Raw genomic sequence first — 27,295 nt, forward strand, 5'->3', positions numbered from 1 at the left:
CTACATTAATGTGGATGCTACCATGATTACAGAGAACCATGAATAAATAACGAATAATGATGAGTGAGAACGTCTGAGGCACAGATCATAACCCCCCCCCCCCCCCAAAAAAAAAATGTTTGTCGTGGGCGTATGATATTTGTGCATCTAACTTTCGCACTCATCATTATTCAGGGTTATCTGTAATCATGGGCGCATCCACATTTATGTAGAAGTGCTCAGAAACAAATACGTAGGGGAGTGTATCAGGGATGGGCAACTCCAGTACTCTGGGTCCTGATTAGTGTCAGTGACACCTTTCCCCAGCACGTCTGGTTCAGTTAATTCCATTCTAAACCGGAGACAGTTGATTTTGAGTCCAGAGTTTTAAGGTTGGGACAGAAATGTGTCAGGCTCCTCAGTCAGGCCCCCGAAGACTGGAAGCTGCCCATTCCTGTGATATAGGATGCAAAAATAATTACAAGGAAGGACAAGAAAACAGATGGAAGAAAGTCAAATCATCATCATGACTAAGTGGAATGGGATACATACATAGGAACACACTGTTCTACAGGATTCTACTCACACCTTACATTGGCACTTAATATTATAATGCTTGTCAGTTACAATTCACACACACACACACACACACACACACACACACACACACACACACACACACACACACACACACACACACACACACACACACACACACACACACACACACACACACACACACACACACACACACACACACACACACACACACACACACACACAAAACTAAGACAAAACACAGGGTCCGTTTCTAAATAACTATATTTACATAATACTCTTGTTTCACAGAGAACCATATTAAAAGTATGAATTACTTACAAAAATCCGCTGTAATATACATATAAAAATAAGATCTATCTTCAGAACAAATCGGAAAATGCATACATACAAAAAAATATAGCGAAAAATGTACAAGGAGCCCCTGACACAAAAGAGGATGAACAAATTCAAACATCTCAACTTAAGTATCTGGCTGTACTGTCGTTCAAGGGAATGGAAAAAGATTGTCTGCAATGTGTCTGAAGGCAATAATGTCCACTATTCATACATGATCTTATAGCTTGGTTATTAAAATGACAACGGACCGAATGTTTAAAGACAGTGATTTTAGGGTAACCTGGTCAAACATGGTAACGAACCATTTTATAAACATGATACAAGCATCATTCAAAGGTGTATTTGGGTGGTGTTAGGACTCTGTCCCCATTTGTCACTTTACATTTGTAACCTGCCTCCATTGGGGGGGGGGGGGGGGGCATTGCACAACTAACAGAGGAACAGTCTTGTCTCTTATGGGCACTGGCTAACCAAAAGAATATGGATGCCACTGTTGAGTCTCCTTGGAGCACCTCGTCATTGGTTTGAGAGTAGAGGAGGGATGGCACACGTCTATTTATTAGCAATATCAATACCAACATTTGACATGAGGGACTGTGTTACTAGGTCACCTCTGCTACATAGAGCATTCATTTGCATTTAAGGCCGCAACTTCTAACAAAGCAGAGGACAGATAGGGGGGCAATGAAACCAAAATAAGCACCTCTACTGTGGTAAGCGTAGACAAAGTGTGTGTGCGCGACGTTTGATTCACCCTTGATTCAGTGGTTTAGTACTGGGTCACTGGTTCAGTAGTAGTAATAATAGTAGCAGAGTTCTTTCTATACGTCTCCCAGTCCTGGGGAAATACTCCAATAGGAATCCACACAGGGGTTTTGGTCCTGCACATCATCATTCCCATCCAATCATTCTCCTGAACTTATATACACAGTACACACAATGCTGAGGATGACCGTCTCTTAACCGTGTCAGAAAAGTAACAGGATTCCATTAGTAACCCCCTCTGTTCCTGCCTTTCATTGGCAATTGGCTTGGAACACATACACCAACATTCCATCTCACCAACTCATCAGATGAATCTCACTTGCCTGAAGGCTTCCTCTCCCCAGCTCCTCTCAGTCTTTTAATCTACTGATCTGAAAAGGCAAGGTGAACACAACATGGAAGACTGATGCCTAGCAGACACTTGCTCTCAACCATCCGGCTCTAACATTGGCGCAGATGGAGAAGAGGAAGCCACCACAGACTATTGAGACTCTCCTGTTCATTAAAACTCATCAGTGGTGGCTAGCTAAGAGCTCATCCAGATCGTCCATCCACTCCTGCGTGCTGCGTTCTTTTAGCAGAGAGTCCACCAGGTCACTCTCTCCAGGGAAGCTGGGCAAACTGCTAGCCCCTGACCCAGTGTTGTAGATAAACGGCAACTGCTGCTGCTGTTGTTGTTGGTTAGCAGTTCTGTTGACCTGGTAGCCCTGCTGTCTGCACTGGAGCACCTGGCTGACCAAACGTCCCCCCTGCGGCTGACCAAAGGCACCCAGGTCGGGCAACACCCCCTGGCCTTGGGAACCATGCTGCTGTTGCTGATTAGGTAAGACTTGCCCTGGGCCTAAGGGCTGCCCAAGGGAAACTTGGGGGTTGGCTGCAGTCCTTTGCTGGGCCTGCTGCATCATCTGTTGCTGGGCAGGGTTCATGGCACCCATGGGCCTGCCGTTGGCATTGGCGCCAAAGGGGGTGTTGCCAACAGGCATCTTGTTTGGTATGTGGGTCTGTTGCTGCATGTGGAAGGCGTTGGGGTTGGCAAAGGCATTGGGCGGGAGAGCTCCGTTGCTGGAGGGAGGTTGCTGGGCACCCATAGCTTGCTGCATGCCCTGCTGCTGCCAAGATTGGCTCTGTGTGCTCTGCATGGCATTGGGCATAACACTGGGCATGTTGCCGCCAGGCATGGAGCCGGGTAGTCTGGCTAACTGCTGCTGCTGTTGTTTCAGCAGGGCGGCGTTGGGCTGGTTTTTAAGGTGTTGCTGCTGGGATAGCATGTTCTGTCGGTAGGAGGCACCCATATTGCCTACAGGCTGCCTCTGCATGGAACTTTGCTGTGAGGGGTGCATGTTCATGTTGCTGTAGAGTACCTGATGCTGTAAGGCAGAGTCCATAACACCCACACAGGAGGCGAGGCTCATGTCTGCCTGGCTGGAGGGAGGAGGGACACCAGGGGTGGGGCCAGCACCACCCTGTTGGCCCATGGTCATACCAATCATGCCTTGTTGCGTCTGGGGGAAAATTCGCTGAGCTCCGGGGGCAGAGCCTCCCAGCGTACCAACGTTGCTCAATGGCTGTGATGAACCTGTAGGGAGAAGCAAAAGAAGAAGTGAGTCACAAAAACGTGACAAATTGAAAAGCTAAACTTTGCATAATAGTTACACATGTTTTTATAATTCAATCTTAATCAATAAACTCATTATAGGAGAAGACCAAGTCTCTCTCAATATACTTAAATGGCTTTCCATGTCTCCATATCCGTGTCATTATTTTTCATGAATGCGGATAGCAGAAAGGAACTGATATGGTCTAGCTACCACAATAAGTTCATGCCATTATGAGGTAAAAAGGACAGCGAGCATTGAGACAGCAGCTGTTCTCTCCAAAGACGCAGAACAAAGGGCAAATGTATTCAGCAACGAGAGAACACAGACCTCATTACTGGTTTACCATTCAAATTAAGAATACGGTAAGAAGCACTTGCATTGACGAGGTAATATTAGTGTACTGCCAAACAAAGTTGTTCTGTGTGAGTTACATCATCGAAGCAAACCTTCTGGCCCATGACCAGACATTTAAAAAAAAAAAAGTGCCTATTCAATAGCAAAGGGAAGTGCAAGCAGTGGTAAAGATTTTAGCTGTGCTTCCAAAAATCGCCCTCTTACCCCCCTAACCTAACCTGCTCTTTACATAGGTCATGTTTGATTTGTTTCGGGCTGTGGAAAGCAACTGGGTTGTGCCTGTTTATTCACCAGGGTTGAAGGAAAATTCCAAAACTTTTTGGGTCGTTAAGAAACAAATTCACTGCCCTAGTGAAATGAATAAAAACAATATGGCTAAACATGAGAGGAAACTACATTAGACAATTCAATAATCTGAAATCCATAAAGGGAAGTGAACGTCTGTACACTTATGCCAGAACTCAGGTAGAGGATTGGATTAGAGCCCTACAAGCCATTTTAAGACCTTGGAGTGTCTAGGGGGGGGGTTACGCTACATTGGATGTAACGTGGTGACGTAGGGTCTCATTTACTTGTAAACTGGGCAGCCTGCTGCTGCTGGAAGGGGTTGTTCTGTGCGCCAGGTTGCTGGTTCTGTTGGTCCTGGTACTGGGGAGGGGGACGGGTGAGGTGCCTCTGGAGCTGCTGCTCTTGCTGCTGACGCTGTTTTTCCTGAAACACAGAAAACATATTAGAGCATGATTGTGTCATACATGCATACACCGGTGACTGAAATTCCTCCCATACATTCTCTTGGACAAGGACCAGAGATGGAACACACCTACTGTGAAACTGCCAGTCATATAACCACTTCTACATGCAGACAAATTGCTCGCCCTTGTGTATATATGTTACTAATAGACAACATGTAGGGCTATGCAGCACTAGCAGGCCCAGTCAGGTAGAACAGACAGAGATCCTGTCTCAGACTTTACATAGTAAATGGGCAAGTTGAAACCAATCATGTGAATGAGCCAGGAAGTCTGATCTCTTTGTATTTTGTCATTAGGATTGAGGGTGGGGTATGCTGCTCCTAGACCCTGATCCAAGACCCAAATTCTACCAACAGTAGATGACCCTTGACCCCGGGTATTAACCTGTTGGGCCATGATCAGCTGCTGCCTCTGGCCCAGTAGGAACTGTTTCTGCTGCTCCATCAGCTGCTGCTGCTTCACCGCCGCCTGCCCCGACAGGTAGGCCACGTTGCCGAGGTTTCCCGCCATGCCGTTGCCGGGCCCCCCCAGCTGGGAGGCCATGGCGTTGCCAGGTCCAGGGCCGTGCGGTGCGGCAGGGTATGCGTTCTGTTCCTGCAAAATTGAAATTGGGGAAAATTGTATAGTTATTCCACTAATGTCAACCAGAGGAAGAGTGAGTGAGACAGCATCCAGTGTGAGGTAATGCTTTAGGGGCCTTGTCAAACAAGTGGGGGGAATATGTTCAGAAATAACATTTGATGTAAAGCAAAAACCAAGGTTTGATGTAATGCAAAGGAAAAAAAAAATCTTTCAAATAAAAAGCTCAGGCTTTACCTAAAAAAACGATTTATGTCCCTAATCAACACAGCTTTAAATGAAGACTGCGGTTGTACAACTTCAGTTTGAAAGTTCATAAGTTAGTTTATGTCCTCATACAAGTGCTTTCCTTGACCAGCTGTGAGAACCACAGACCATATTGGCAGTGGTAGCCTCAGCCAGTGTGCTAACCATCTCGCCATAGAAACATCTGGAAAGTTGGCCAGAGTTCTCAGGGGCTAGCCTCAGGCCTCTAGCTCCGGCTGGGGGATATTTTGGGTCCGTCCACACACACACACACACACACACACACACACACACACACACCGCAGAACACAGTTGAGTCAGGGAGAGGAGAAGAGAGGATAGGAAGAGCAAGAAGGGATCAGAGAGCCCCTTCTCGCGAGAGGGAAAACCCCAAGTGGGTTAAGAAACTGTATGGGGGGGCTACTCCTAAAATATACTATTGTGGAGGACAGGCGAGGTAGAGGGGACGAGGTAGAGGGGGCTGCATGAAAGGCTGCTTTGTCGTGGTTGTCCCCTCCCTGGTTCCTCCCCTCCACCACCATCCAACCCCCCCCATGGGAGACTGCATGCCAGCTCCTTAGCAACCAGCTGCTTGACCCAGACACACACGCTGTCCCCTCAAACCGTGGGGCCCATGCCAGACTTGTAGGACCAAAATATAAGCTACAAGTACAGTGTGTGGGTTGTGTTTGTTGACTAACATAAAAAGCCTGCTAGGCCTTAGATCCACCATCAACTATCAGCCTACATGCATTATGCCTTAAAGGCCGAGTGCAGTCAAAAACACGATTTTTCTGTGTTTTATATACATTTCCACACTATGAAGGTTGGAATAAAACTGTGAAATTGTGAAAATGACAATGCCCCTTTACTGTAAAAGCGGTTTGAAAAGACCACTGTTTTGGTGGGATGGAGTTTTGGCCTGCCTGGTGACATCACCTGGGGGTACATTTATTAATAGACAAATAAGAAAGAAAAAGTTCCAAATTGCTACGCCAATAACAGTTAGTTTTCCCCTCCCTACTACTCCCAGACAGTCCTAGAAGTTAGTGCTTGAGAAATGTCTCTTCGCTAAGAAGCTATTTTTGTTTCCCATTGTAGTCACCGTCATGTACTTAATTGTTACCCAGAAATTACATGTTGACATATATATTACCAAATATAATTAAAACTATGCTATCCATTGGTATGGTTCTTGACATGGTGTGGTTGGTGTGGTTCTTGACAAGTCTTTATTTGGAGCCGTTCTTTCAAACTAAAAGGGCAAGCCAGACGACTCCATTGCTCATTTTTAACAAGCCCTTATTGTTTGGCTTCAAAATTATACTCCCTCATTCACCAGTGTCGTAGCACTGGAGTAGTGTGTGTGTGTGTGTGTTTTTGTACACAACATGGCCTTGGAATGTTCTTTGTGCCTCAGTTGTAATGCTATTCGCTGATGCCAGTATAAAACATGCTTTGGGCCTTCCCCCTATTGGAAATGTTAATAGCTCTAGTCTCCCAGTCAAGCAGTGTGAAATTATGTTAGGCTTGGGTGATGACCATAACCAAGTAATGTAAGTGTATGCCTTTCATATGCACTTGTTGACCTCTTAACTTTTTAACGGTTATTCAGAATACCAATATAGCCTAACACTTGATCTTTCCATGTGGATCCTCGACTCTTATAAAAAGAAAATGTATTGCGGCACCTGGTATTCCCAGGTGATCTCCTGTCCCGTTTCTAACCAGGGCGGACTGTGAACAGGCGTGTTCAGAGTGGTATAGCCACAAGCATATTCTTGTACCCTGTTTTTTCCCCGAATTAGGTCTCTTGGCTCATCTCTGCAACTCAACAGGCTCGGGAGAGGCGAATGTCGAGTCATGCATCCTCCAAAACATGACCCATCTGACCACCTACTTCTTATCACACTGCGCGTTTAACCCAGATGTCAGCCCCTCCAAAGTGTCGGAGGAAACACCGCTGGACTGACGACCGGAGTCAACTTGCAGGTGCCTGGCCCCATCACAAGGAGTCAGTAGAGCACGATGAGCCAAGGAAAGCCCCATCGGGTAAACCCTCCCTTACACCGGACGGCACTGGGCCAATTGTATACCGTCCTATGTGGCTCCCGGTCACGGCCTGTTGTGACGTCAAATCCCAGACTGTAGTGGCGCCCCAGCACTGCAGTACTTTAATGTTGCGCCACCCAGGACTCTTATAATGAAGCCTTTTTAAGCCTGCTTCATATCAAACCTGGTCACATAAAAGTAATGGTTACACAATGAGCAGTCTTGTGATAAAGTTCAAGATGAGCTGTATTCTTACCTGCCCGTGGGGTAGCTGTGGTCTGAAGGACAGGCCTTGCTTCTGCTTCATCTGCTGCTGCTGTCTGAGGAGCGACAGAAGCACTGCCTTGTTCTGGCTCTGGGCACTGGGGGGGCCCTGCGGTGGCCCCTGGGCCGCAACCTCATAGTGGGACAGGGGCTTGGTGTTGCTGTAGTTGAGCATGGCAGAGCCCAGGCCCCCAGGGCCTGCTGCTGCAGGGTGGCTAAGCGGAGCCCCTGGTCCTTGAGCAGGGTGGCCCAGCATGTTGGTGTGGGGGCCTCCGGGCTGCAGGTACCCGCCGGCCACAGCTTTGGGTGAACCCTTGTTGGGCTGTCCGGACATCATCAGCTGGGGCTTAGGGTTATTTGGGAAGTCCTGGGGGTATAGGGAGGGGCTGGTGGGCTTCTCCAGGCCGTAAGCTCCCCCTAGGGGGCTCTGAGACGGGGCTGACTGGGGTGGCCAAGATGGACGGCAGGGGTGGGACCCAGGGGGGGTGGAATTTGGGGGCTTGCTGCTGTTGTTGTTTTTGGGCTTGCTGCTGTTTCTGAGCATGTTGCTGCTGTTGGAGCTGGGACTGCATCTGCTGGGCTCTCTGCTGCTGGGCGGCAAGCTGCTGGAGCTGCTGGGCAGGGGACAGGTCTTTGGAGACAGGTCCCGGGGGAAGGCGGTGGTTCTGCGGAGGGAGCTGCCTGGATGGGGGGAGGCTGCTGGCTGAGGGGCTGGGTCGGGGAGGAGACGGTGGAGGTGGCCGCTGCCAGGAAGCTGGCGGAGTGCTGCATGGGCGGCCCCGATGACTTGGGCCTGGCGTGGGGTGAGCTGGCGCACGAGTCCTGCTCGAAGGCGGTAGAGGCCGGGGAGAACTCTGCCTTGACACTGGCCAGTTCTGGAAGCAGGAGGCCTCCCTGTGAGGTACCGCCAGACTGTGCGCCCGTCCCAGGGGTGGGTCCGGCCAGATCCGGAGGGTCCTTGCGGTCCTCGAAACCGTCGTTGAGGATGTCCTGGATGTCCTCATAGGCAACCGAGCGGTTGAGCTCCTCCATGAGCTCCGTCCACTCCTGCTCATTGAGGTTGAGGTCAGGGAAGAGGCTGTTGCTGGCTCCGCCCCCTGACGGCAACATGCAGGGGAGAATGTCATCCATGGGCTCCTGCTTCATCTCTTTGAGCCGGAACTCCTGCTCCCCAGCGGCAGTTCCACCATGTTCTCCACCATTGGGTATGAGAGAGTCGGCGCCAATGCCATGCTTGGAGTCCAGGGGTGAGCGAGGGGGGATGCCGCCATTGGATGAGCTGTTGTCTAGGCAAGCCTTTTTGGATGGGGGATAGCCATCGCTGAAGCCGTTGACCTGACCAGGGGAGCCAGTGCTTTCCAGCTTCCTCTTCACTGACTCCTGCAACTAGAGTAAATAACAAGTCAACAAATATATAATGTCCCCATGTGGCTCAGTTGGTAGAACATGGCACCTGCGACACCAGGGTTGTGGGTTCGATTCCCACGGGGGACTAGTACGAAAATGTACTCTTTACTGAAAGTGGCTCTGGATATGAGCGTCTGCTAAATGACTGAAATGAAAATTAAATGTAAACATACTTGTACCATACAATAAACACATGCTGAAAACTGTCCCAATGCTTTTGATTGAGAACCTTGCCACAAGCGGAGATGTTAAAAAAATATTTAAAGCAGGAATCCTTAGTTACATCCATTTTTTTTAAACTTCGAAATTAACAAAATATATGCATTGATTCTTGAATATAACTTATAAAAAGCATCATGAGCTTAGTTCAACTGTCATACCCCAACAGAATCCAAAATATGAGCTTGTTTTTCTCTAATGTTTGTAGATAATATACATGTAAACCGACTGTATAGCCTCAAAACATGGTTCAAACTATAATTATAAAATGAATACATTTATAGCTATATATTTATAAGATCATCTTTTTGAGAACTAATAACCACCAAAATGTAAAACTACAGTCGGGGAGAATGAAAAATGTAAAAAAAAAAAATAATGGCCTGGGGCCTCCATTAATTTTTTTGAATAATGTTAGAGTCACTCAGATAACAGAACACATTTACATTTACATTTAAGTCATTTAGCAGACGCTCTTATCCAGAGCGACTTACAAATTGGTGCATTCACCTTATGACATCCAGTGGAACAGTCACTTTACAATAGTGCATCTAAAACTTAAGGGGGGGGGGTGAGAGGGATTACTTATCCTTCTACACATCAAAATGTGTAGAATTGTAGGACACTAGCTTTCTCAGCTGCTGAAAAAAATCATAAGAGAAACACTGAACTCACTGATTCCGCATGCGTTTTTCTGCTGCTCATTGTGAAATATGAAATTTGAGTCTTGGGGGGTGAGGTTTGATGTGGGTGTGTTTTGTTGGCTTTAGCATACACTGGCAGTTACTGTTGTTTGTCACTCTTGAAGTACGGTAGCAACAACATAGCCACTACCACTTCCTCAAAATAGTCATAATTAATCGAAGACAAATCAAGAAATCAAATTAATTTACACATTTTGCCGAGGACATTTTAGTTGCACAATTTTACATCCAGTTAAGGTGGTTCAAAATGTTTTTTAATTTTTTAAATTGCATGAAAAATAAGTATTTTGCCAGAGTGTGCTTCTGTATGGCAGTGTTTCATAGTCAATCATGTCATAGAACATGTTGCAGCGGGACGCAAGATGCTTGCAAATGAGTTTATAATTTTGGAATATTGACAAATGGCAGTTGGGATGTAAGTGCGCATCGTCGCATCCTAATTTTACCCAAAAGTGGCAGACTCAAGGGATCACTATCAAAAAAAATCAACAAGTGGTCACTCCATAAAGGGGTTAGGGGCCAAGTGTTCTTTCAACAGAACTTTGGCAACCTGTTGTTTCATGCAAACAAGTCCGAGCCACCGCGTAATGGGCAGGTGAGTCTCACGGTAGGTGCTGCTATGTTTGGATAGAGCACAATCACCGCAGACTGTTCTCCATGCATGACAATTCTCCCTAGGCGTTACAATCGGTGTTGTAATCCAAACACAACCATCTTGTGGGTTAGGTCGTGACAACCTCATTACAAAATTCTCATAAAACTCAGTTTTGGAAAATACTGACTTGGACAAATTAGCCTATTTAAACTTAAGTCAATTTTGACACTGGAGTAAATGTTTGACTAATATCGAAGCCACATAGGCCATTTTCAACTTCAGAGAAGTTGTTTTGTGCATTCAGTTGCCCTTTAAAAACAGATGGAGTCAGATTAACTTAATGTATCTGCGTTAGAAGCAGTTTTGCAAGCCATTGCTAACTAGCTTAACAAAAAGACTGGAAGTCTATGGGTACAGCTAGCATGAAGATATGCTTAACGGTCCTGTAAACATTACACTGCTTCACAAGGAAAATAAAACCCCACTCAACTTTTATCACTGTGTTGAGGCAAGTTACCATTTAAAATATTAAGCCCATCGATGTCTATTGAAATTAAAATTGTGACAAATAATTAAGCGGCTACTTATCCCCAGTGGTGAGAAACAGACCAGGAGTGCAAAGTATACGCGTCTCTGATGGATTCAGACACAGAACCTTATGAGGGCAGTAATGCAACCTTATGACTTTGCTTAGGTTGGCTTCCTGTAACTGGACTGGCAGCTTGCCATAAGGTACACAGTCTGCAGTCAAACACAGTCAAACTTGACATAGGTTTTTAGGAGAGCTTTAAGCAGCTCTTGGCTCATATTCATCCAGCAAGAGTGCTGATCTAGGATCAGTTTTGCTCTTTAGATCATAATTAATAAGGATTACATGGATGGCGGGACCTGATCGCAGCACTGGGTTGTAGCCTATTTCACAAAGCAGGTTCAATACGTTTTTGTCCCCCCCCCCAATGCTAGAGTCTAGGGCTGACCCCAATTAGTGGACTGGTCGATTGTTTGGTCGATAGGCTGTTGGACGACCAAGATCATTGTTTTTTATTGGTCGAGCAGTGGCAAATAAATAAATACATAGATATTTGCTCCCATATCAGTGAATTAATGCATTGCGGAGGCCTGGCCAAAAAGACAATTTATGCTTGATCTGAAAATGTGGTCGGAGGCACCATATGGTGTGTATGATGCGATCGTGGAGCCTCCAGATGCTCGTTCCGCATCGCCATGCGACTCCCAAATGTTGTAACAAAGCGGAGGTTTCTATATAGCTTCGCATTGACATGACTGATTGATGGTAGGTTGGGGGCTGTACATCCTGTATAAAACACAAACTCACTTCCTTGACAACAGCTCCATCTTCTTCGCAAAGCGCAAGTAGTATGAATGCCCTGACTTCCGCAGAGGCCAATTCACCAAATGCTGCTTGGTCAATGCAGACGTCTGATAGACCATGCTGCGCCCAGATGCACAATGCGCTGCCCTCTCCAGAATGGGCACACTCCCGCCAATTTGTGCGCATTCATTGTTTCATAACTTCATTTTGTGAATAGTTTGCATTTGAATGTTAGTGTATATCAATTGCCCATTACATATAATCACCAGTATTACATTTACCATTAATTCCTAATCTACAATGTTTGTTTGTTTGTTTATGGTAATTTCTGTTAACACATTCAATATATTATTCCAGTCTTTTTAACGTTCTCATTGTCGGAATGGATACATTGTTTGTAGAGCGCACAACCTATTCTACACTTGTGAAAAACAAGTTTTGGTTTATTTAATTCCTTTTCCGAGTTGCCAATTTAGTGATGGTATTGTTTGACGGGCACCTGATTACGGATAGAAGTAGGCATATAGGATACCAGGCCCGCAAGCAAATGTAGGCATATAAAATGTGACATTTGGGGATCTGATAGTATTTCTGATTGGCTCAATGCACCACCACCCATGAGCTGTGGAGCTTCTCAAAGTAATGTTTTCTTCACCTCAAACTGCAAGAAAACAAGTCTGTTTTAACATACAGCCATTGAGAATGACAATATTTATAAAATAAAATAATAATTAAAGAACTATTTCCAACTCCCTCCCTTTTGACAACCACTCAGCATGACAAGGGGAAATGCTGTGCTCTGATCCAATGGAAACATAAAATAGGCCTACCTGCTTACTTATCAGTGCTCGACATGGGTTCCGGTACTCATTTTAATTGTTGGTACCGTTTATATTTAGGTGCAGGAGCTTCACAATACGTTTTAGTTCATATTCTATAAGAGGAACAGGAGCTCAAGCAGTAGAAATGCTGAGGTGCCAGTACTCAGCTTCGGAAAGCTCCTTCCCAAGTCAAGCACTGCTTCTCATCCCTTGCGCAAATAGCCAACAGCGGTGTCTGTCCCGAGCTCACTGGCATAGGAAACTGAGGTCTCAGAATATTTTAAACAAGCTTAGGGTGGACCCAAGTTAATACAATGTTTCAAGTTCATTGCAGAAAGGCCATGCTTAGCCATTGTGATTGATAGGAAAAAAAAAAATATATATATATATATATATTTTTTTTTTAAATAAAAAAATATATCAGGATATTTTCTACCTACAGGCTGTAATGTTTTTACTTGTTGGCTTTATGTAGGCTATTTTTACATAGCTGACAATGGCAATAGAAGTTACTTCATAGGTTTGTATCATTTTCATTTAGATAGAATTTTGATTTAACCACATGACAATGATTGCGATATGAAGACATTATTATAAATTAAATGGAACTGTTCCACGAAAATGTGCATATGATAAATTGCCCTTCCACATGAAAAAGATTGTCAACTCTTCGTGTAGCTTATTACAGGCAACTCCAGGAGAGTAATGGCAGAATCTGAGAAAGCCTGCAGGAGAATGGTTGGGTCAGGTTAAGGTTTTTATCTTCTAGATCTCTTGCTCCCTCTTGAGGCATTTCTGTCTTATTTCATCAAACAGTAAGCTTAACAGATGACTTTCGGTCAAACAAGATTTTTGTTTTGTTGGGGAAAGCCCTACTAGAGTAATTTATCCATTATTTTGCCAGGCTATGACAGAAACATTAGCCAACAAAATGTACGCTCATCTCATCGGAATGCAGAGGCCAAACCCCAGACTGACATCCTAGGCAACCAGATCCCCTCAGGTTTACCCTCCTGTGCGGAGATATTTTAATGTACTGGGACAATCCGTGTGGATTGTTTAATCACGACTGTATAGTACTGTGCACCTTTAAAGTAGAACTGACAGCATTTTAGCAACATGAAATTTCATTAACATGTGTTCATATTCACCCAGGAGGAATGACACAAAAACATTTGACAAGTGAGCATTTAGATATGGTAATTATAACATTTCCACAAATTCTTAGAAAACTTAATTCCTAAACATTCTAAAGTATTTGCGAAAATTCTATACCAAGAAATTTGTACAATTAAAAGACACCGGAGTAAAAAAAAAAGTGGCATTTATCGGTGTACGTACGCATGCATATAAACTCAGCAAAAAAAAAGACACTTTTCAGGACCCTGTCTTTCAAAGATAATTCGTAAAAATCCAAATAACTTCACAGATCTTCATTGTAAAGGGTTTAAACTAGAGGTCGACCAATTATAATCGGAATGGCCGATTAATTAGGGACGATTTCAAGTTCACAACAATCTGTTTTTTTACACCTTTATTTAACTAGGCAAGTCAGTTAAGAACACATTCTTATTTTCAATGACGGCCTAGGAACGGTGGGTTGACTGCCTCGTTCAGCGGCAGAACGACTGATGTTCACCTTGTCAGCTCGGGGGATTCAATCTTGCAACCTTACAGTTAACTTGTCCAATGCTCAAACCACCTGCCTCTCATTGCTCTCCACGAGGAGCCTGCCTATTACGTGAATGTAGTAAGCCACGTTAAGTTGCTAGCGAGCATCAATCATAATCGCTAGTTAACTACACATGGTTGATGATATTACTAGATATTATCTAGTGTGTCCTGCGTTGCATATACTCGATGCGGTGCGTATCGTTGCTCCAATGTGCACCTAACCATGAACATCAATGCCTTTCTTAAAATCAACACACAGAAGTATATATTTTTTGAACCTGCATATTTAGCTAAAAGAAACCCAGGTTAGCAGGCAATATTAACCAGGTGAAATTGTGTCACTTCTCTTGCATTCATTGCATGCAGAGTCAGTGTATAGGACCACAGTTTGACAGGTACAGGATGGCAACAACAACCGCCCGAAGTACACCATGAACGCACAATCCCTCCATCAGTGCTCAGACTGTCTGCAATAGGCTGAGAGAGGCTGGACTGAGGGCTTGTAGGCCTGTTGTAAGGCAGGTCCTCACTAGATATCACCGGTAACAATGTTGCCTATGGGTACAAACTAGAGGTCGGCCGATTATGATTTACAGCCTATACCGATTATTGGAGGCCCAAAAAAAGCCGATACCGATTAAACGGACGATTGAAAAAAAAAATATATATATATGTATTTGTAATAATGACAATTACAACAATACTGAATTATCACTTACTTTAACTATAATACATCAATAAAATCAATTTAGCCTCAAATAAAATGAAACATGAAAAAACGTAAAAGTGCAAAATGTGCTATGTAAGAAAGCTAACATTTCAGTTCCTTGCTCAGAACATGAGAACATATGAAAGCTGGTGGTTCCTTTTAACATGAGTCTACAATATTCCCAGGTAAGAAGTTTTAGGTTGTAGTTATTATAGGACTATTTCCCTCTATACCATTTGTATTTCATTAACCTTTGACTATTGGATGTTCTTATAGGCACTTTAGTATTGCCAGTGTAACAGTATATCTTCCGTCCCTCTCCTCTCTGGGATCAAACCAGCAACACAACGACAACAGCCACCACATCGAAGCAGCGTTACCCATGCAGAGCAAGGGAAACAACCACCCCAAGGATCAGAGCGAGTGAAGTTTGAAATGCTATTAGCGCGCGCTAACTAGCCAGCCATTTCACTTCGGTCACACCAGCCTCATCTCGGGAGTTGATAGGTTTGAAGTCATAAACAGCGCAATGCTTGACGCACAACGAAGAGGTGCTGGCAAAACACATGAAAGTGCTATTTGAATATAGGTTTACACGCCTGCTTCTGCCTACCACCGCTCAGTCAGATACTTGTATGCTCAGTCAGATTATATGCACCACAGGACACGCTAGATAATATCTAGTAATATCATCAACCATGTGTAGTTAACTAGTGATTATGATTGATTGTTTTTTTATAAGAAATTAAATGCTAGCTAGCAACTAACCTTGGATTACTGCATTTGCGTAACAGGCATTTGCATTAACAGACAATCGGAAATGCCGATTTCCGATCGTTATGAAAACTTGAAATCGGCCCTAATTAAATCGGCCATTCCGATTAATCGGTCGACCTCTAGTACAACCCCCCCATCGCTGAACCAGACAGGACTGGCAAAAAGTGCTCTTCACTAAGGAGTCACTGTTTTGTCTCATCAGGGGCGATGGTCGGATTTGCGTTTATTGTCGAAGATATAGATTTGGACGTGGAGGGTCCGTCATGGTCTGGGGCGGTGTCAGAGCGTCATCGGACTGAGCTTGTTGTCATTGCAGGCAATCTCAATGCTGTGTGTTACAGGGAAGCCATCCTCCTCCCTCATGTGGTACCCTTCCTGCAGACTCATCCTGACATGACCCTCCAGCATGACAATGCCACCAACCATACTGCTCGTTCTGTGCGTGATTTCCTGCAAGACAGGAATGTCAGTGTTCTGCCATGGCCAGCGAAGCGCTCGGATCTCACGTCTGGGACCTGTTGGATCGGAGGGTGAGGGCTAGGGCTATTTCCACTAGAAATGTCCGGGAACTTGCAGGTGCCTTGGCGGAAGAGTGGGGTAACATCTCACAGCAAGGACTGCAAATCTGGTGCAGTCCATGAGAAGATACACTGCAGTTTTAATGCAGCTGGTGGCCACACCAGATACCGACTGTTGATTTTGACCCCCCCCCCCCCTCCCTTTGTTCAGGGACACATTATACCATTTCTGTTAGTCACGTCTGTGGAACTTTTTCAGTTTGTGTCTCAGTTGTTGAATCTTATACGTTCATACAAATATTTGTTATGTTTGCTGAAAATAAACAGTTGACAGTGAGAGGACATTTCTTTTTTTGATGAGTTCATGTGTGTGTGTGTGTGTGTGTGTGTGTGTGTGTGTGTGTGTGTGTGTGTGTGTGTGTGTGTGTGTGTGTGTGTGTGTATATATATATATATATTTTACCGCTACAGGGTTTTCATTATTATTTGGATACCTTATTTGGGGAAAGGGAGATACCTAGTCAGATAGTCCAACTGAATGTATTCTACTGAAATGTGTCTTAAGCATTTAACCCAACCCCTCTGAATCAGAGAGGTGTGCGGGTGCTGCCTTAAAATCAACATTTCACATCTTCGGCGCCCAGGGAACAGTGGGTTAACTGCCTTGCTCAGGGGCAAAACGATAGATGTTTACCTTGTCAGCTAGGGGATTCGATCCAGCAACATTTCGATTACTGGCCCAATGCTCTAACCACTAGGCTACCATTTACAATTATGTATTGATTTTTATCTTACTTTCCCCCCCACACTCCATGCAATGCGTACTGCAGAGACATGTTCAGGACCAGAGTCTACGCACCATAGCCAATCAGAGCTACAGTAGGAATTTATGCAAACAAGCCATTTGCCACACAAGCCCGCCATCACACAATTGAACTGGACTGTGTTTACAGGCAGCTGCGACTTTAGAGCATTAGAACGCATTTTACAGTCCTATTCATCAAACAACCATGAAAAGGTAGGCTCTCCCCCCCTCAGTCATGCACATCAACAACTAATGCTAGCCAAAGCAAGATGTGCTCAAATCTAACGACGGATCATTAGATGATCCCTCTCAAAATTTCAGCAAGTTGGCCGTAAAAATTGGACTGATAACGGGGAATTGTAGCCTACTCGTCCTTCTACAATAAATGCATGCTTGTCCCAACCAAGCACCCAATCTAACTGGCTAAAGTTGGCTAGCAAGCTACTTCAACACAAATGAGACAACACCTCACCAATCATTTTACTCGCCCCAGCAGAGCTGGTAAGGCTGTTTACATGTTAGCTAGAGCGTTCGTGACTAACTTAATTTTTTCCTACGTTTACTGACACCGGTCATATTCAGCAGGTGTTGCGAATTTGCAAATTCATCAGTTATTCTGCGCTCTGGCACATTCAAACAAGAGTGCTCTGAAATCAGAGCAGCTAGATAGCTAGAGTGAAGTTGCGAACACGAGAGATATGCTAGCTAACCGGATAACAGTTGTTCAAATTCTTGCTTGGTAACCAAATGACACCTGCATCTCTAGCTGTGTATAACCACCGAAAAATGATATGAGCGGAAAAAGTCACTCACCCACTCCTCCAATGACTTGACATCCTCATAGCAGCTAGCTAGCTAGCTAACATTAGGCTACGTGTTTTTAGCTTGCTACATAAATAGATAGGGTAGCCTTTTAGCCACATTATGACTGAGTTCTGATCATTGCCCTTGCTTGTCTGATTGTATTTACCTTTCCAGCCTTACTTACACCCTCCCCCCCCCAAAAAAAATCCAAACGGAAACAGTGCATCCGGAATGGAGGCAACAAACAATGTACCAGGCCAGCTGTGATTTACAACCTGACAGTAATATTTTCTGGGACTACCAAGAAATGTATCAGTGAATTATATTTTTTTAAATCAGGCATTGAACTGCAACCATCTATTCTGCCAACAATGCTTTAATGTATGTCATGGAATGTTGAGTCAAACAGAACCTATTTTAAAACCTCCTATAAAGTTGGTTTTGTAGCATAACCTGGAGTTTTATATTTTTGACTGATAGGATTGTCTGTTTCATATCTGCAAAGGAGTTAAAAGTATGTTAGTTCCACCGCTGACAACATAGGCAGCTCACCGCTCCTTTGATCTGGTCTCTCACACTTTGTGCTCTGGCTGTGCCGAGCTGTTTGGCTTTAGAGAGAGAGAAGTGTGTGTGCGCGGCTCATCTGATCTGGCCTCGTCTCTAACCCCATCACTCCCCTGGAGGAGAGAAAAGCCAGTCTAGTGACTCACTCCAGTGCTTTATGAACCTGAAAAACTGGTCTCTGTCTTCACCCTTTCACTCCAACCTCTCTGCCTCCCCCACCTCTTCTTCTGAGCAATCGTCGCCATTACCCCACCTACCACAGACCCAAGTCACATGAAACTAATTAACATGTGTATAGACGGAGGAAGCCCTACAACAAAAGAGCTAGTGCCTGGGCCATGCAGGGGAGCATGCCGAATTCCAAACGCTGGACCCAGAGCTAAGATAGCGTCCACTTTGCCTTTGAAGCCACCGACGTGGCCACAATGGGCCTCCCTGGGATGTGCAGGACTGGAACGGAGCAGCGGGCCAGTCTAACTAAAGGCTGGGGGGACAGTTTATAGGACAAGCTTTAACCTCATACTGACTGGCCAGGCTGGAGCTGAGCCTTGTTAATATGGCACAGAGTGACGGAACGAAAGATAGGCTAGGTAGCTTGCTAACCCAGTGCCAGTCACTAGTGGGCTAGCTAGCACTGCTATTCATGAATGGAATTTAGATCAGCTTTAGAAAGTGACATTACTCCTAGGTTACAGGGTTCATCAACAATGGAATGGAGAGTCAAGTTCAGCCCTGTGGCTTGATACACACACAGCTATGCCGTGGCAATGCATTATGTGGATCAGGAAAGGGCACAGAGCAATGATGAGTCAGAGGCTCAGAGCATTAGGCTGGGGGTGGAGTTGTTTTTTCTAATACCCCTGAGTCATCATTCATTCAGAGGGTAGTTATATTGTCCTAATGCAGCTGTTGCCCAAATGGTGGGAGGCAGTCAATTCCTACTGGGCTGTGACTGAAGCCTGGTTTGTGTAAAAAAACGTTTTTATATTTCTCAGACTTAAAGCTAGAATCCTTAATAGTGAAACTGTCCTGTCAATTAGGGATATTATAACAACAAAGTTAGTGCAAACAACAAACACTGCCCCCACCCCCTGACTTAATTGCACGTGCGATAGAAGAGCAGAATATGGACAGCATTTTTTTTGCCAGACTTCTCAATGGAACTCTTCTGTGTTTCGTCCAAAAAATCTAAAACAATACCAAATGTGCTGTGGTGGACAGTGACACCGTTTCCCCCAACGCAGATTCCATTGTTAAGAGGGGTCACAGAGGCAAAATGCTTCAGGTGGGGTTCATGGCAACAACAAAAAAACTGTCCAAATGGATACTGCCATGGTAGGTCAGACTGCCAAGACAGCCAAACTGCATGAAAATGTATTCCATCCTACTTTCCTTATCTCCACAACACATGTAAATACAAGAGGTCGCTAAGTTGCCATGTGTAATTCAATTGTTCCTTTTCACTTTTTGGTTTCCCTCGAGTATAACATATGCCAGGGATAATTACTACAGGGTCAGTAGCGGTAACTTGAGCAAACAGAAATTTCCCCCAACGCCCGATAGAGCCTAATCAACACTGAAAACAATGGAGGCAGCAACTTTTTTCCCACGATGGTAGATTATAAGTCCATTGGACAACTGGAAGATTGACGAAGAAACAAGCCTAGATATTATTAGAGAATGTTCTCTGTGTGAGCACTCACTGAATACGTTGCTACTTTTCTGAGCCACAAGGGAGAGAAGCAGTATTTTATTATGACTCAGCCTTCTTGAGACTTGTTTATCCCACTTTGGCTGTGCTATCAGCATTCCGATAACATAGAGATCCATGACAACTCTACAAAATGGCTGTGACTAAACATGAACTTCAGTGCCAACAATACATGGACAACTCTAGTGGACACCTCACTGTGACAGAACTTCATACCATATTCTGTTATATTAACATTTATGTTTGAACTAATATAGCAGGAAAAATGAGTTTCACCACAGCAAAAAAAGTGTGAACATTGTGCCCCAGCATGTCAAAGGCTGCCTAGTAAACACAGCAGGACAACAATGAGAACATGTGACAGCAGCCACCCAGAATGCACACATGATACTGGCTACAACTCGTGGCAATTTCTGCACATGGAGCACACTGCAAATGATAGCAAATAATGCTCTTTCCTTGACTTGCAATCACTGCACATGAAAAATACTAATTTAACGCATGCATGCGCAAATAAAATAACTGCCATGAAGCCGTTATCAGATTTGTGGTGCATTTGCATCCACTTTATGAAATGGTCACTTACCGCAATCAAAGTGCTGTTTCTGCTCTGCTCGGGCGTCCCACCATCCCCTAAGTCTGCGTTGTTGCCCCCGGTCCCTGACCCTCTCTGAACTGCTTGGTCGGATGTTGGCTGTCTGTGCTTACTCGACCGCTTGGCCTTGGTTTGCAGGCACCGTTGGTGCAGTGCAAAGGTCTGCTGCCGTTCCATCTCCAGCCGCTCCCTCGCTGTGTTGTCGTAGCGGTTCTCGCAGCTGGTGTTATGCCTCCTGAAGAGCTCGATTCGACGGCGGAGTCGCTCCATCACCGCACTGTGTCGCGGCACTACAAAATCGGCCATCATCAATAAAGAGTGTTTTAAACTCTGGACTCAGGTTTCGGCAGTCCGGATAAAATGCTGAATTTGCTCCTTTTCAGGGTGGGTGTCTATACCCGGTACCCTTTTACAGAGTGTCAACTAACGTTACTGCTTCCATAGTCGACCTTTGTCTTACTAATAGACTTCAGTCACCACACTCGGAAAACGCACGAAAACGACGAATAATAAAATATTGTTCAACTGCCTAGCCAGCAAGGTAGATAGTGCACCGTGTCTATCACATCATGAAAAATATTGCCACTAATAACTGTCTGGCTAACGTTAGCTAGCTAACTAGCTAAAGGCCCCAATATTGGCTAGTTAGACAAATTAGCAAAAGCTCATTCACGCCTTGTCTATATGAATTAAAAAGTATAAATTAAACTCATGTATCTTTAATATAGTATATCAATTAATTGTATCACAGATACGCACGTCATATATCATTAGTTGAGACACTAATCTAGCCAAGTTACCGTTAGCTAGCTGCTCACTAAAATGCTAGTATGGGACTTCCTAACATTCCTCTGGTCAAACAGCCAAAGTTTGTGCGAGAAAAGTCCATAACTTTAACTTTAGCCGCTACAGTAGCTATCTAACATTTAGCTAGCCATCGCAAAACTGAACCGTATTAGCTAGAACAAACATTTCACCGTGTAAGATTATAGTTTACATTAACAACAATTCATATTTTAAAACATCTTACTGACTACTTACCAAACTTTACGTAATTGGTTAGCTACCTGTTAGCTACAACAAACACACCAGTCTCATTGTGAAATTCAGTTACCGTTAACTAGCTAACGTTAGCCATGAAGTTAGCTAGCGAAACCAAGTGACGCTGAGTGTTTCTACTAAGCTAGCTAACTACTGTAGCTACAGTAACTTACTCCGGCAATTAACTTATGCTAGCTAGGCAGGATAAAACGTTAAGTTACCGATTACCACCGACCTACAAAACACTAAAAATGTTTGCTTGGTAATAACAAAAGTGCGCACAACTTGACTTGCAAGTCAAATGTCTCCTGTGTTCTGCCTGGCGAGCCCCATCCTTGTTCTGCCTGGCGAGCTGATCCTCGATGTAGGTCCAAATAATGTGACTTGATAGCTAGCAGCCAACTGCAACAATATACGGATGTAACGGTGTTAGCTAGCTAGCTTGAAAACCAACTATAACAAAGCATGATACCCAGACTACTTCGTCCAGTACTGCATATAGCTAGAAACACACAACCCGAATCTGATGCAGTTAGGTCAAATGCAAAACAAAAACAAATTGCGACAATAATCAAACTCTGCCCCTCTTTGCTATTTCTATTGTTTTCCAATGGACAGGCAGATCTTCGTCGCCATTTTGGAACAAGTTTTTTTCCTTTACTTTTTCTCTAACCTTATGCTTTGCAAGACAGTAGTGTCGCCAAAGATACTTTGTCGCTGTCCCCACCTCATTGTAAAGATTGACAGTGAAAACAAACAATACATAGAGAGACCGTGGCATTTGCATGAATTGACAGTTAAAATGTACAACCTTGTATACTTTGAAAACTTGTGAAAGTATGGCACAGTCAGTCAGACTTAAAGTAAGCTCAACTAACGAATACACACTCTTTATTGAAAGAATGTGTTGTAACTGATAAGTAGGTACATCAAATCGCTACACTGGTGTCAGATGTTCGATGGCACCTGTGAGTGCATCAGAGAGGCATGTAAATGTCAGGGACTTGGTATAGAGAAGTGTGGCGAATTGCTCTCCGCAGGGCAAGCAGTACGGATGCACCAAGTCTGGAGCCAACAGGACCGTGAACAGCTTCTACCCCCAAGCCATAAAACTGACCCTTTTTTGACACATCACTTATGCTGCTGCTACTGTTAATTATCTCTCCCATTGCCTAGTCACTTTATTCCTATTTATATGTACATGTACCTCAATTACCACGTGCCCCTGCACATCGGCCCGTGTATATAGACAAACAAATTATCGTTACTCATTGTGTATTTATTATTACTTCTCTCTTTTTTTCACTCTGCATTGTTGAGAAGGGCCCGTAAGTAAGCATTTCACTTTTAGTCTACACCTGTTGTTTACAAAGCATGTGATGAATACAATTTGATTTGAAAGAAGGCAATAATGTAGTAGCCCTTATGGTAAGCATGAAGTTTGCCCACGGGTTGCGAGACCAGGGGTGTATTCATCAGTCACAGATCGTAGCAAAAACGCTTGGCAACGGAATCCGGCTAATACACCCCAGGGTTCATTGTTCGCTACACTGGTGTCAAAAGTGGGATGGAAAGAGGCCATCGGAAGCACGGGCAGACGTGCTTGGATCCTGAACGATGGTCAAGATATTTGTGTAAATGTTGTGGGCTATATTTGTTCCTATTTGTTTGTTGGTGGCCCACTCTTTGATGGCAGCTATGCACGTCTGACAATCGGGATTTGGTTAGTTACTTTCTAAATGTAATCTGTCAATTACCTGTCCAAAATATTGAATCAGTAACATAACTTTTGTATTACCCAAACTCAGTAATGTAATCAGTTTATTTGGTTGCTTTTTTGATTACTTTCCCCTTAAAATACATTAGAATAAGACCAAAAGTATCAATCAAATGCATTCGGTGTCATCAAAATGGTCTCTAACCTGTGGTCAGTCTCGTTTAGTTGGAACAAACATTAATTTGCGCCTTTTTCCAATGCTGAATTGAATGTCATTAAAGAACAGAAATGTGTCGTTTTTTCGCAAACATCCTTTCTGAATTTAGGAATCCATGAAAAAGTCCATCTAGTTTTTTCTAAAAATATGTATAATCTGATTACAATATTATTTCTGGTAAAGTGCAGCTAATTGATTAGGTCGTTTTTTGTAATATGCAATGCATGCATAATCAGTGAATTCAGAGCGCTGGAATTCCAATTGAAGGTGTTAGCTACCCATGTTTAAACAATTTTCTATGAGCCACACACACGGGTAAACTATGCTTGTTTGCACAATGACAGGTTTAGCCAGTGCTTAATTTGTAAATCGGGAGGTGCGGGAACAAAAAGTGAGCGCGAGAGGGTGCAACCTGGGGACTTCTGAGGTACCGGAAATGCGTTCCGGGTAGCTAACACTTTCAATCATCGCATTTGCGTAGTGGCATGGAGCTGTCGACTTGAGGCACTTAGAGAAGTTGCACATATTGTGAACATTTTTAGTAGCCTAGGGATTGGAGACTTTGGTATAATATTTTTTTCATAAACACAAATAATGTAAAATGGCAGGCTACTTTGACACTGACAAATATAATCTGAGATCAATAAAAACGTCCATGTCTTGAATCCATCAATAGCCTAGGCGTGTGGCTACAATGTGAGTAGGAAATTATAGTCCTTAAAATGTTTTCCAGTTTCACTGACTCACCCAATGATGCGCAGCACACTCGTTGGTGATAGCCGATGCGCTCGTGCCAAAAACCTCTCTCAAAACAATATTTGGAAGTTGATCAAATATTTTGGGGAGCCTACAGCATAGTCTTCAGTTTTCAGCAGAAGACATTAGCTTTCCAACCTGTGTTTCCCTAGATTGTATATGAAAAATTGCGAAAGGCCTGTTTTGTCTGCATGCTATTTTTTTCCCCGACGCGCGTTCCCGACTGTATGCTATTCCTTGTTATTGGGCCACAATCCACAGCTTGGCAATTAAAAAAAATAAAGAACCAATTGATACTCTTTGGCAAAATGATAGGCCTTCTCGTTGTGTAGTAGGATATTTATTATTAATTAATAATTACATTTATTTCTGAACAGACATACGTAATTCTATAACTTTGGCAAATCTATTTCAATTTATCAAAGGTGCTGCGGCTATGATTCTATTAGGAAATAAATGATGAAGTGCAACGCTGGAAAGATGAGAGTTGCAGGCTCAAGTCTATCAGAGCAGAGTGGGAGAAAGATCCTAAATAGTGAATTTCATTCTAGTTATGCGAGAGATACTGGCGCGCTTCTCACACAGCCACCGACAAGCGTTGGTCTCAAACAGGTTACAAATGTTGCGCAAACCATAAACCCGGGCCTGCCTAAACCGAATCAAATTTTAGAATATTAGGCCCGAGATGAAAATCTACTTTCTGACATTACATTTTTTGTGGTGGCAGGCTAATTAAGGATGTGGCAACTCGAACTTTGATTGCTTTTATTATAATTTTTACATTGCAAAAAGTGACAATTATTTTTCATGCCTTGAGAAGTACCGGATCCGGCATAAATAGGTTCCGGAACAAAACAGTCCAAAACGGAGAGGGGCAGGATCCTGTTCCGGCTCAAATTAATCACTGGGTTTAGCTACAAAATCATTGCTTGTTTGTTCGATACAGTAACTAACTACCAAAATGTGTTAATAATCAGCAAAAGGACTTACTCATGTCAAGCTTTGAATTATATTAAATATAAAACTAGACTAATAAAATAAAATGACAGTATTATAGTCTTAACATTACATAATGTACACTACATCAAAAGGAACTGTAGAAACATGTGGCATTAAATGTTTACCTAGTCAACATTAAACATCTTTCCCGATCGCTCAATTCTGTTTCACTGCAGGGCGGGAAGATGGCAAACCAATCACTACCAAAGGGGATGCGCATGCGCAATTTGGAATAAAGCATGCCTAATGCAATGCAATTAATGCAGCTGCTTCTTATTAATGCAACTGAATTGAAGAAGAAAACCATTGACTAATGCCAGGACTATATTTAGCATATTGTTCCTCTTGGGACAAGAAACTATGTTATAGTCTAGTCACATTGCAAAATACTATTGATTGATCTTTTTACTTTGCCCCTCTGCAAATGACAGGATTGGCCAGCTGTACAGAGACAGGAACCAGGCTACATTGTGTGATCATTCTCTATGTGGATCCCTTCTGGAAAACCCCACTATAACCAAATCCCAAATCTGTAGAGGAAACAGAAACAAAGCTGTCTTATGGAGGTCACTGTAGTACACTGTAGCACTGATAGAACTCTCCCAACCCCTGCCAAGCCCTCAGTTGAACCACCCATTATGTGACATTTTTATTTTACCAGGTATGTTGACTGAGAACACATTCGTATTTACAGCAACGACCTAGGGAACAGTTACAGGGGAGAGGAGGGGGATGAATGAGCCAATAAACTGATTAGATTACACAATTGAAATATGTTCATCTGGCTTCCCAAAATAGCTTGACTCTAGACTGGAGGCAACAGGGCATAACAGTTTGTTACACTAGGGTATATTTTAAACCATTCAGGAAATGTTGTGGCAAATTGATTCTGTAAAGAAGCCTCCTTCGTCATTTTGTTCAGGGTCAAATGCACCCTTAAGCATCTCTAATCAGTCTTCAAGCACTGATAGCATGTGATCATGCGGTCTGGTTACAATACAGGATTACTTGAACAGCAGATATGTTTTACCTCTAGTGCCATAGATGTAGAAATGGCTCAATGTGACAGCATTGATTCAAAACATAGATCTCTTTTGAATTAGATTTTAAACTGAATTATAGCTGACAAGCATTAAATATGAACATAGTTCATATATTCATTACATGTACAAATGTTCATATTACATTAATCACACACACAAAAATAAATAAATACAACCAACTAGAAATGTGCAGTGAGCAAAAATGTAGTGTATTCAGAAAGTAATCAGACCCCTTCCCCTTTTCCACTTTGTTACCTTACAGCCTTATTCTAAAATTGATTAAAGTTTCTACACACAATACCCCATAATGAAAACGCAAAAACATGGTTTTAGAAATGTTTACATTGAAAATAAAAAACAGAAATACATTTACAAGTATTCAGACCCTTTTCTAAGACTCTAAATTGAGCTCAGGTGCATCCTGTTTCCATTGATCATCCTTCAGATGTTTCTTCAACTTGAAGTCCACCTGTGATAAATTCAATTGATTGGACATTATTTGGAAAGGCACACCTGTCTATATAAGGTCCTACAGTTGACAGCGCTGTCAGAGCAGAAACCAAGCCATGAGATCAAAGGAATTGTTCGTAGAACTCAGATTGTGTCAAGATACAGATCTGGGGTTAGGGTCATGAAAAATGTCAGCAGCATTGAAGGTCCCCAGAAACAGTTCCCAAATACAGTTGTGCCAAGCTTGTAGCATCATACCCAAGAAGACTTGAGGCTGTAATGGCTGCCAAAGGTCCTTCAACAAAGTACTGAGTAAAGGGTCTGAATACCTATGTAAATCTAATATTTTC

General features: G+C 43.5%; 1 protein-coding gene across 1 annotated transcript; it reads right to left on the reverse strand.

Moving 5' to 3' along the window:
* Positions 1–783: 783 nt before the first annotated feature.
* LOC123993484 (mastermind-like protein 1) lies at positions 784–22,411 on the reverse strand. The gene is given in 6 exon segments (XM_046295673.1): positions 784–3,217; positions 4,166–4,304; positions 4,730–4,939; positions 7,479–7,961; positions 7,964–8,872; positions 20,714–22,411. Coding segments are annotated over 6 exon segments (3,120 nt in total). The 5' UTR covers positions 21,029–22,411; the 3' UTR covers positions 784–2,153.
* Positions 22,412–27,295: the final 4,884 nt, after the last annotated feature.

Source organism: Oncorhynchus gorbuscha, linkage group LG13, assembly GCF_021184085.1.
Source record: "Oncorhynchus gorbuscha isolate QuinsamMale2020 ecotype Even-year linkage group LG13, OgorEven_v1.0, whole genome shotgun sequence".
NCBI lineage: Eukaryota > Metazoa > Chordata > Actinopteri > Salmoniformes > Salmonidae > Oncorhynchus > Oncorhynchus gorbuscha.